This window comes from Centropristis striata, chromosome 8 (assembly GCF_030273125.1).
Source record: "Centropristis striata isolate RG_2023a ecotype Rhode Island chromosome 8, C.striata_1.0, whole genome shotgun sequence".
NCBI lineage: Eukaryota > Metazoa > Chordata > Actinopteri > Perciformes > Serranidae > Centropristis > Centropristis striata.
Genome location: NC_081524.1, coordinates 29,100,060 through 29,112,464, shown reverse-complemented (window position 1 = coordinate 29,112,464; position 12,405 = coordinate 29,100,060). Strand labels below are relative to the sequence as shown.

Below are 12,405 nucleotides of genomic sequence, written 5' to 3'. Positions count from 1 at the left end.
TAAAAGTCCCTCTTCCCCTCTTCCCTCTCTCTCTTTCTCACCTCAATCCATTCTGCACCCTCTTGTCTCTCCTGTGTTTTCCCATGTTCCTCTCTGTGTCTTTATATTAGGATCCCAGAGGATAAGTGACAGTGAGATCTCAGACTACGATTGTGAAGATGGTGTTGGGGTAATAACAGGTAATATATTATATTACTAACATACAAGAGTTATGAGTGCAAGTGAATTAAATAATTGTAATACACATTCATGAAATCCGAAAACAAAATGGCTTAGAGCAACCCAGTCGCCAGAATAAATGTTCCACAGATACCGAAAAATCTCCACATTTTTAAAACAAAAATATGTTGACTGTGAACTTGTCAGTGTGACAGCTGTAGCTTGAAACCTGCTGTAGACATGTGATGACTGCAAAACATCATAAACATATGACCACAGAATTTGATGGTTGCTGTTTTAAACTATTTGAAAACACTTGGTTAAGGTTAGGTGAAAATAACAGGGTAACTTCTGGACTTTTTACAGGCACAAACATTGCAGATGGATGCCAGTAGTTTACAGCAATGTATAATCAAAAACGTTTTTGCTGGTGACTGGGCTGCAAAGAGCTAGGGTTGTATTAAATGTTTCTCTTTCATTACATTCAAAGCTTCTTTGGAGGGGTTTCAAATTAAGTACATCTACAACATCATCACCCCCAAAATAACAAAGATCCAAACAAAAATCCTCAATTTAGTCTAAACTGGCGATCATCGATCATCGATATCCATCATTGGCATCAAAGTGATGCCGTCTTGATGGAGCACCACCTGAATGCAAAAACATAATATGATTTTTGTTTTTGTAACAACTTAAGTTATTTACTCTAACATTGTCATAGCCAAAATAGATGGAACCTTCTACATGCCATCCGTCAAATGCTTCAGAGGCCCGAGCAGCTTACAATACTGTTATATATCACATTAGCAGGGTAAAATGCTGCAGCCCATCAGCAGCAGCAGCAGCAGCAGCAGCACAGTGAGGGAGCACAGAGATTTTGTCTGCCTCTGCACTGCTAGTTGCTGTTCTGCTGTACTCACTGAGGCTCCAGCAGCACGCCCACGCTGCACATCAGAAAAGGAGAAGCTCTGCTCTGCTGTTACCAGCCAGAGAGCCAGAAAAGGCAGAAAGAGACTGAAAAGTACTTGAAAATTGCCCACATAAAATATCAACCTCGAAGGAAGTTATGCTGAAATAGGTAGTCTTGCTTTTTGTTTTCTTATGCAAAATATAATGATGGTATTATCTTTACTATTTTCCTCAGCTAAAATCATCCTTACTTTTTTCTTTCACTTGACGACCACAGAAATAGTTTGCATAAAAAGCTGTTGCATGATGGAGGCCGCTGCCTGCACTGTTGATTTAGCTAATTTCACATCCTCATTAGCAGATACACACCACAGAGAAGAAGAGAGGGAAAGACATGAGACAAGAAGAAGAAATGCTTTGGAGAAAGAAGAGAATAGATTCAGTTGCCTGTTAGACAGACAAACAGACAGAGCCTCGGCCTCTGCTTGCTGATGATACTGTAGCTGAGGGAAATCCCCCTCAGCCTCTTTAACATTCTCATCAGACCCTCACTGCCTCACCATGCCAGTCACCTTCACTTCATTCACAGTGGAGGGAAAAGCCCTCTGCTGAGCTCTGGTCGCACCCTCCTCTTTACACAAGCTCCACCACAGCTCAGTTTACCCTGCAGTCTTTGCATTCAACTACTGACACTGTTACTTTTCATTTTAATATACAATACACTAAATGCTAGCTCTCTATTAGTCTGTTCAATACAGTACAGCAGGCACATTTGATTATACCTTCCAAAGTATCATTCCTGTTTTTTGGACTCTTTTGATGCTGTAGAATTTTATAAGCGAAAAGTCCCCCCAAAAAATGTGTACAGTACATTTAATCTCACTTTGACCCTCAGTCCGCTCTGATGCAGCCCACTTATCTTGTTAAATCCTATTAATTGTCAGTAAAGGTTCTCCTTTTTATATGTGCTTAAGAGGCAGGCTGTACTTATGTGTGAAGTGGCATGTCAAGAGGAAGAATAGATTTAATATTGCTGTACATGGAAGGTGATTGCTCTGCTGCAGGAGGCTCTGTGTTTAGAAAAGGCAGATGTGGTCTTTGTTAAATTTAATCTGCATTATAATAAAAAATATAGTGTTTATCTATTCTTTTTGGCTATTGTTTATTAAAATCTGTTTAAAATGGTAAAACTACAGTATGTGCCAATGTACTAATCAGAATTTGACTTGTCTCTACTTGCTAATCGCTTGTTGGATTGTTTAGAGTAAAATATTTTAATAGATTGTTTAACTAAAATGCACATTTACCTCCCATAAAACAAAGGTTTTATCATATCTATATGTCAAACCTTTTTAAAGAGAAGGTCCACATTTCTTTATCATTATCTCCAGTTTCTCCCACCTTCCCTTCTTTTTTAAAACTTTTGATTCAGGGTTTTCTTTAACTCATTTTAATGTGCTATACACTCTATTGAATATCAATCAACTTTAATAGTGCTAAGCATTGACCTTAACCATGGCTGCTAGCCATGTCTGATTATTGGTTAATGAACTCTTTCAAGTTCAATGGACTAATCAGTCTTGCAGAGAAAATTCATTATAATGTTTCTGATTTTTTAAAGGCTATTTTCATGTTTAATGCACACTGTTAACACAGCAGAGGAATTCCACCTCTATTGAAACGTGGCCCTCATTTTTAGAACGGAGAGACTGAGCATAATGAAAAAAGAAAAGCTGTGTCTGTACAGATTAGCATTTAGCAGTTTTATAAAGTTAGGATTCTTCTTAGTTATTACATGGTGGGGTTGAACTGGATCTGCATCATTTTATGATCAAATTCTGCAGATTTATTGGTACAGAGAATTCATTCATTCATTCATTTGTTAAAATTAATGAATAATGTAATTTAAAGCCCACTACTGCAGTATTCTTGGTGTAATATTATTATTACAGAACCATTTGAAAAACACAATACCCTCTCTCTCTTAATCCCGTCCTTCATCCATTCTTGTCTTCACAGATTACCGGCCAAATGGCAGAGACTTCCAGAGCTCCACGTTGTCTGTCCCTGAGCAGGTGATGTCGTCTAACCACTGCTCTCGGTCGGCTGATATTAACCGGGCGCGGTCGCGCTCTCCCAGCGTTCCCCCACCCTCCAGGTAACTAAGGCTCAGTCCACTACTGGACTTGATTTCTGGGTGCACACTGTGTTTTTTTTTTTTTTTGTTTTCGATATGACGTGATATGTCTTTAACACCCTGTTGATATCCTTTATGAGCAAACATATGTTGAAAGAGGATGCCTTAATTTCCATGCTTAGGGATTTTTAGGGATTAGGGATTGTACTGCCTATCAAATGCCACATCAGCTCTGCTGTTCGTAGGATGCAGTATTTTCTCGCGGTAACTCTGAATGCCTCCCATAAACTTGAGGCAATGTGCCCTCCTGGCCAGTAGGCGGCAGCGTGTGGTGTGTAAACTATATGAGGGGTGATCCAGTCCACTTCTGTCACACAGCAGAAGTCTGGACCCAGCCTTTGACCTTAGGCCTTCTCAGTACAGCTCCTCCTCTAGAGTGGACCACCACAGTGTGTCCGAAGATAACTACTCACCTGACAGGTACACACACACACTCCAGCTTACACTTGTGTGCAGTAGATGCATGTACATATGCGGGCATGCATGAATAGATGCTGACGAGCACAAGTGGGGGCTGATGAGTAGACATGCAGGGAGGTGTTTATGCACGCATACACTTATGCACGATGCCTTTTGCCTCGAGCTGATGTTGTGTGTGGGTACTTTCAATTTTTCTTATATTCCTGCGTTTAAAGAGCAACTTTCTCCATTCCCTGAATTTTATTGTTTGGAATATTTTTAACTTGATACAGTGAAGTGGATCGTGGATGGATAACTGAATGGGATTACTGGGCACAGGCCAGGAGGTCAGGGGTTCCGGGGTTCCAAATAGTCACTGAAAATAGCTCAAAATAATCTCAAAGAGATGACTAACAAGAAACACAAAATGACTATAGAGATACACAAAGATGACAAAGATATGTTAAATGACTGAATATAGACAATATAGACAAAACAACATATACATAACTACAAATGACCCATCCTAAAACTACAAATAGATGCAAAACAATGTCAGGGAGAAGCAAAATGACCTCAAAGAGGCCCACAGTTTACTACAAAGAGATACAAAATCACTAAGAGTAGATGCAAAATAATGACAAAGGCATACAAAACTACTTAGAGTAAACGTAAAACACTCACAAAGACGAAACATGACTAAATTTAGATTTGAAACAACCATGAAATGTCCACAATGAGGTACTAAATGACCCAACAGGTATACAAGACACAACATGACTAAAAATGATCGAAAACTGACTACTACTACTTTAAGTTTGTTTGTCTTCTCACCCATTGGCCCATTGTCTCATAATCATCCATGATGTGGATTCCCTGTACCTTGATATTTCCTAATACTTGATTCCTCTATCTTCTTCTCATAATTTATAGAAACATTATTATTTCAAACCTCCAAAAGAGTAATGGTATCATGAGAACAAACAAACAAATAGCAATCAGTAAATAGCCAATAAACAGTATGATCCTTAAAGATCAAAACGAATTAATCAGAAAAGTTGTGTCACAGTTAAAATCCTACATGAACATATGATTTTGAAATGACTGCACTGCGTAAGACGAGTAATTAACAATTAGGGTTTTCCATTTTACATCTGGGAGGCTGAGATTATGCAGGACACATTTGGAGCCAGCGCTGCATACAGCATACACTATTTGCATGTGTCTCACTGTCTTTATGGAAAGGTGGTCAAGGGGAAGTGGTCAGTTATCCTCCATCAGCACTTCTTTTCTGTGAGGGTTGGAGAATGTAGCTCCAAGAGTCCAATCATAGCCTTGGCACTGCCAGACCGCAGCTACTTCCCCCCCTCGTCCAATTAACTTTATTTGATATTTCTGAGGCTTGGCCTAAATCAGTGTCAGACGCAGAAAATGCACTTATCTAAATTGTCTGGGACAGTGCTCACTTGAGTGTATTTCAGCTGCTTTAATTAACAGCATCCAGTTATTTATTGAAAACAGTTGAAAATGACACAGGAAATGAGTCATGGGGAATTTGGAATTGTACCAGAACTGCGACAATATTAAAAAAATAGCTTTTTTAAATATCTTTTTGTGATGCTGCTATCTAATTTAAAGGTGTGTATTTTCCCCTTTATTCTCCTACTTTTTGAAATGTTGTGTCTGTAAAAGAAGAAATGTTATGTATGTGCATGGTCTTAAGTTGTTTAATAATTCAGTAGAAGTGTCACCAAGTAGGTTTAGGTGTTTGGACTGTGCTGTTCTGTTCTTCCCTCCGTGAATGCTGCTGGTGTGTTGGGTGTACCACTTTCATCTGTCTGTGTGGTAAAGCTGAGGAAGACATCTCCTCAACATCCGATTTCTCAGCTCCTCTTATCTTCCTAGCTTGTTTTTCCTCTTTGAAACTGTTACATCAACCTTTCCTATGAGCTTTCTCAGTCTCTTTACATCCTATTTCTTTGAGAAATCTCTCGTTCTCTCTCCCTCGGTTTTCTCACCCCTCCATCTGTCTGCCTATGATTCTGTCTATCTCCAATCCCTTCTCTCTCTCTCTCTCTCTCTCTCTCTCCTTTCCTCCTCCTCCTCCTCCTCCTCCGCTTCTTCCTCGGCGCCATCTCAGATCCATCTCTGTCTTCTCTCCTCCCTCCATGTGGTTGCAGCCATTTTCTCACCCTACCTCGAACCAGACATACTCAGCCTATTGATGATCCTCATGAGGACCCCAGGTAGACTTTTACCTGAGCATGCATGACGCCCCATCTCTGCACCCTTCCAACCCAACACCCCCTCAACTCCAACCCACAACACCTTTATTTTATTGAAAAGTTCTTCCATTTGGGTGTTGAACACATGGCACTGACATTGTGGCATGTTTTCACTGTAAGTTATCACTGTAAAAGCCTCATACTGCAGTATTCACTTGATTACACTGCATTGAGGAAGTGGCACAACATGGCTTGCTTCATATGACCTGGCCATTGTCAGTGCCATCGGTGTTGTGTTAAGTATATATTTCTTCTACAAAGATCAAATATATACAAAATGTGTGTTACCTTTGAGTAGTAGAATATAGAGGAAGTGAGTCACTTCATCCATCTATTATCAGCATTGCTTATTCTCTCTCTTCATCATCTCAGCCATTCTCATACCAACATTCTTCTCATTTTGCTCCAAAAAACAACTTTTAACACATGAGCTCCTTGATGAGCAAATTCCTCATTTGTCTTTTCATCTTATCCACCAAAAGAGTGACTATGGCAATACTGAAAATGGATAAGTGTTTTATTGTTGTGAAGTTTTGTCCAGCAGAGGTGGTTTCTCCTGCAAACGTGGATTCATTCATAGTAAAGCAGTGTATGTTAGCCTTCACTTTATATGTACTCACTGTGGATCTGTGGGATTAGTTTGTGTGTTCAGGCGGAATAAGTCTGTAATGTGAATACAAAAGGTGAACTCCAACTTTTCTCCATTTGCAGGTTATTTGTTTAATGTTACTTCCCCTTTTCCTGGAAAATCATTTAAATGCTGACCAGTTTTGATATTTTTTCGCCAGCCGCAACCATCGCGTGTATCCAATCTGCCGAGAGGAAGCAGTCAGGTTACTGCGTTCCACTAGGATGGCCCGCGCCTATTCTGAGGGCGCCTACTCGTCAGACTTTGACTACGAGAGGTATTGACATGCACTGCTGCTGCATCTGTGCATCTGTCATCTTGTGGTCTCCTCAAGTTGTCCCTCGTCCGTCTTTAATTTATGGTACATGTGATGACAGAAAATGATATCCTGTCTGATATCGGTTTTTGTTAAATTGTCATCACAGCTCTGAAGTTGTGTAGCTGTTAAATAATAATACACAACTGCCTCTGTATGTTGAGGCTCAGAGCTATTTGTGTTGCTGATGCCAGCTCTATGTATACTGGTTGTTGAGTTACGTGCTGGCCAGAACCTGACTGTCTCTTCGTTGATGTCCTTGTTTATGTACCCATGTACATTATACCAACAGCAGTATGTTGCTCAGTGGTGTGTGTGAATTTTAGTGTTGTCCTCTTTTTACATGCTACTGGCAGCTACTTATTGCTCACCTATACAATGGCATCACTGATGCATTGATCTGGGCTGCACAGTAGCTTTTTAAATTCTCTGTTTGCCCTTTGGCTCCTTGTGTCTGGCCAGAGTGGGCTGCCAGGCTGTTCCAAGCACCCATAGAAAGGCCTGCTGACACCCATCCATCCCCAGGACCCACGCCACCGTCCTGGTGCACCAATAAAAAGAAAGAACTTACATCGCCCACCCCCTCCAGAGAATCGCTGTAAATGACTCCACTTTTCTCCGTCTTCAATCTTTCGCCTGCTGCCATCTGGCTTTCAGTCAGGAATAACGTGACGTGTGTGCCATTTCTCTCCTCTCCAGGAGGAAAAAAGTGATGAGTCCTCAGAACCCAGCCTGAGAGCCTGACTGACTTTATTAAAGTGTCACAAAGTTTCCCTGAGGCCCAGCTTGGCTCGACTTCAGGCTCAGCCTATAGCCTAGATAGCCATTAACGAGAGCCCTCCGTCTTCTTTTCTCTCCCTTTCTTTTTGTCTGAACCAACAGAATAAGGAAAGGAGCTAGCATCTCAGTGTTATCCACAGAGGAAAAGAATAGATTTCCCTTCTCTCTTCATACAGATACAGTTGTTGTTTCTGTCTGCACATAGGCAGAGGAAAAGACCCCCAGAGAACTGAAAAGGAATGAGGGCAGAACAAAAAAAGCAAAAGGCAAAAGGAAGAGGAAAAGGAGACAGAGATGAGCAACGGAGAGCATTAGTGGAGTTTGAGCCTATTGGCAAGTGTCTTAGTTTAGGTGATTTCCCCCAAGAACATGACAAAATGTTTTTCATGGTTCTGTTGTTTAAGTGCATCGCCCCAGAGTGTACCTTGAATGGGACAAAGCCTGCAGCGTGTACGCATCAAAACAGCAGCTTTTCCAAGAACAGAAAACTAATATTTTGGACTCCAGTTTGAATCCAGTGAAAATGTAGTGAGCAGTGCTATTACAAAGTGCAGTATGTGTATGTCATGGCTCTATCCATCAAATTACACCTAATGAAATGTTTGATTTGTAACAGACATAACCTTCTCATTACCCATAAATCATTGGCCTTAACAACCTCACACTGTGAATCTACTAATGGTATGTTGACCGTCACTGTGAATGACTGAAGAAAAAGAATGGTCAAGACTTCTTAAGGTCACTGATTGATGAGCCTTTGTTTTGCTATTAGAAACAAAAAAAAGACATCTCCTCTACTGGACAACTTTTCATATTGCAAAAGGATACAGACACTAAAAGACTGTGACAAGATTGACCTATTAATTAAAATCCAAATTATTGAAATGAGTCTGAAGTAAGTTTTCTTCCTTGTTCTCAAAAAAATTCAACAAAGTCCTGATTTAGAAGAAATCTTTTGGTGTCTGTTAGCCTCATTACTACAGCTTCCACCTATTTGTATTGTGCAGACACCAACATGTCTCCTGCACTTTAGAATAAAAATGGTATGATGGTTTATTTAAATTCTGTTCAATTTATTAAACATGAAAAGCTGTGGAGCTTTCGAAAGGTTTAAGATTTACGATTTTAAACTTTAAGGACTTTTACAGTTTCACAGTTGCATGCTGTAAACCTCTGTAAACCTTGCCCAAGTGACGTTTTTGATATGTTCAGTGTGATGCAGTTTTATGAAAATGTTTCTTCTTTTTTTTCCTTTCCTGCAATGTTATTTAGTTTCCTAGTTGAGAAACCTCACCTGCTTTTTTCCTCCAGCTCTTCAGATCAACAAGACTTGCCTTCATTCTCACTGTGCCAAAAATACATATGATGGCTGGGTATTTTTCACAAAATAACAGATAACAAGCCAAATGCAATGTAAAGACACACTTCAATTTGCCCTCACATTTCACTCTACTTTAGACTGCACATAAACACTCACCCACCACGTATAGTAAGACACATGGTCCCTGCTAGTTCTGCACAGCCTGAGGACTTCACTGTTAATTCACTACAGGAACCATAAACCACACAGGATCCATCTAGCAATTTTAACATTAAAGTGGTACCTTCTTTTCTCCAAGTGTTGCTGAATAATTTCATTTTGTCATTTTTAAAGGAACATACCTGTATTTTTTCCCCCTTGTTTTGGTTAATTTACTGCAAATGTATATGCAAGTCATTTAGACATTCAGGCAGACCAGTTTCAAAATCAGGTTGAAGGGTAATTTTAAATATATATGACCCACTAGAAGAACGTGGTCTCTCTCTCTAGGTGTCACCCCTTCTGCACGAAGATATGAAAATCATGGTTACAGTGCCAAAATGATTTGGGGGTTTGCATTCACTAGAGTTGAACTATGTTGTGTTAACAAACGTAGCATTTCTGCATAGCATGCCTTTAATATACATTTTAAAATTGGCCTATGGAGGTGTGTTTCATTGTCCATGGCAACGAATACAAGAACACAAGTTAATTTTTAATACAAAAAATGGGAAAACCATGTTGCAACATTATCACTGTATACCATGGCAAACGAAAATAGACAGCATAGTATATGGTTTGTAGCAAATGGGTTAAAACAGGGGGAAAAAAACAGGTATGTTACTTAATCACATGCACTTTGGAGGAATTTTGAAGGTGCAGCCAATTTCTTTGCCCTCTATACTGTCCACCCTGCCAGCATACTGTCCCTGCCCTGCTGGGGCCCCACTGAGTGCCTGCCTATCTCTCAATAACCTCTGTAGGAACCACGGAGCCATGGATAGACACGAGTATCACAGCAGGTCCCGATCTGCAGACCAGCGGCCCACTATAGAGCGCCCCACATCCCGCTCGCGCTCCACTGAACGCCCCCACGACTCTTCGCTCATGAGGTCCATGCCGTCTCTGCCATCTGGGAGGTCCGCCCCCCCCTCACCTGCCTTGACGAGGTGTGACCCAGATCGGAGACGCTAACCATCTTAGCACAGAAGCAGACTCGGATTTTAGTTGTACAATCATTTCCCTGAGGCACAGCTGCTCTGGAGGGAGATATAATTTAAACATTAGCTTAAAACATCAATAACTAGACTGAAAAAACACAGTAACAAAATTAGACTTTAAGCCCAGTGAATGCATTTGAAGCAGTATTATGCTGCTAAAAGGGAATATGCAATATAGATGTCCAGAGGTTTTACTATTTACAATATCTAGGCTAGTTAATTAGCCTAGTCATCAGGCTAGCTACCTAGTTTACCCAAAAGCTTCATTTTAGTATTTTTTTACATTAGCTAGGTAGCTTGCTGCTTTAGTAACAAAATAATGAAAAGAAAAAGCCATTGCTCTTTTTAAGATTTATATTCAAATGTTTTGTCAATTATTTTTTTCTTTGCTAATGTAAAAGATTAGCTACCAGCTAGAACTACTCTTTGAGAATCTGGTTTAATCAACCAATGGGATTATTTCTACCCCCAGAGCAGCTCTACTTTTGCTAAATGTTTGCATTACTAGAACCTTTGTAGAACTCAACCAGTTCAGACCCCGTCCCATGAGCTCCCACCCACCCCTAGCCTGACTAACTCATAGAATGAACCAGAAAAAACCACATCACTGTCACCTACCTCCCACCCTCCCAACACCCTGCTTCCCTGCCTCCCCTCACTTCACCCCACCCACCTCCCCCTCACGACTACCCCACCACCCACCTAGCCACTTTCTGTTTTTTGTCCCCAAAAGCACCGGTGCTCTATTTTCTTTACACATGTTCCAGGCACGACAATCCTGAGACTGTAGATGGTGTGCTGATGTTTTTAATTTGGAACACACTGCTCATACGCTTGCGTGAGTATAGCAGTGATGGGCCAACATTTTACTTTTATGTCATTACTAACATCAACTTATGCCGTTTATCCTGTGATGGCATTCTGTTCTGTTCTTTTGGTTTGAGTTGAAGTCTTTTGGGGACAGTCTGAACGCATGGTCGCACTGGTCTGCTGTCTCTGCATTGAACTCTTCTCTCCTTGCAGCTTGATGAGTCGACTGTACATGCGATTCACACCTGGCATTTTTTTTTATTGCAGCTCCCTACAGTTGATGTATCCCTCCACTCCCATGCCATGTGCCAAACGTCATTGCTGTGTGCATTGGTTTTATATTTGGAGACCCAAGACACTTTTCAGATAATCAGGAAATCTTCTTTAAAAAGTTACTATGTTAAGCTGTTAACTGTTGACATGGAGCTATAAAACTACTAATAGTTTTTGTCACATAAAATTCAGCTTTAACTCACAAACAAATACAGTGATCACTCAGTTGCACATTGGCACAATTGCTGACACTGACACTGATTATCTTCAATTGAGCCTGAACGTGACAAACAACAATACGTTATCTGATATATATGCAAAATTATCAAACTGGTATGAGTCTCCTATCATAGCAGGTAGCTTTACTTTTTATGTTAACTTTTATTTTCTGCAATCAAACTTTAAGCTTTCCCTTCTTTGACAATTTCTTTACTTTTTTCACACTGTGATGTGGGTGCGACACGGCCAGGCCCTGCATCCACCATCAGACCTAATTTGTGTCTCACCTCATTGTCCACTACTGTTTGTCATGTAGGGCGCATCCTCGTAGTGGATCAGTCCAGACCAGTCCCACCAGTACCCCAATGTCCAGTAGACGAGGACGGCAACTCCCACAGCTTCCACCCACGGGGAAAGAAAGAAGTAAGTCATCTGGCCGTTTTCTATGTGTATTACAGGGTCTGTGAAGGAAACGTACAGACGTGTGTTAATGCGATAGTGTGTTTCTCCTCAGTACCTTATAATGATATAGTTATTATTTGGTTGCCCAGCTGATTGGGGCTGAGGAATAGCCCTTGTTTCACAGCACTTGCTGACTCACACTTCACTTTTGACTGAAGGACTTTTTATTTGGAACTTTGAGTATAAGCTATAGCTCATATTTTATATGCAAGGAGTTTTCATTGTTGTTTTATGTTTTATTGGTGTTTACTTTTTGCCTTCCATCCATAACATCTCTACTCGGTTCCTTTTCCATTTCTCTCTCAGAAGATGGAGACGAAGGAACAGAGCCTTGTGAAGGTCTGTACCTGAATGTATGGGTTTAGTCTTTCAGACTGGGCGCGCTGGTTGAGCTGCACCTTACTCTGAAGGCCAAAACCCTGTCTGCAATGGCGGGTGGCTGGGTTTA

General features: G+C 40.6%; 1 protein-coding gene across 4 annotated transcripts in view; it reads left to right on the top strand.

The window, feature by feature from the left end:
* rims2a (regulating synaptic membrane exocytosis 2a) overlaps positions 1 to 12,405 on the top strand; it is a 155,522-nt gene that overhangs the window by 99,438 nt on the left and 43,679 nt on the right. For 3 of the 4 annotated variants that reach the window (XM_059339741.1, XM_059339738.1, XM_059339737.1), the window contains 5 exons: positions 111 to 179; positions 3,088 to 3,226; positions 3,584 to 3,685; positions 9,957 to 10,142; positions 11,812 to 11,918. In XM_059339741.1, coding sequence (XP_059195724.1) covers positions 111 to 179; positions 3,088 to 3,226; positions 3,584 to 3,685; positions 9,957 to 10,142; positions 11,812 to 11,918 — 603 coding nt within the window. Of the gene's footprint in view, positions 1 to 110; positions 180 to 3,087; positions 3,227 to 3,583; positions 3,686 to 6,737; positions 6,855 to 9,956; positions 10,143 to 11,811; positions 11,919 to 12,263; positions 12,297 to 12,405 lie in introns of all 4 variants that reach the window. The other variant, XM_059339740.1, reaches the window with a different exon arrangement.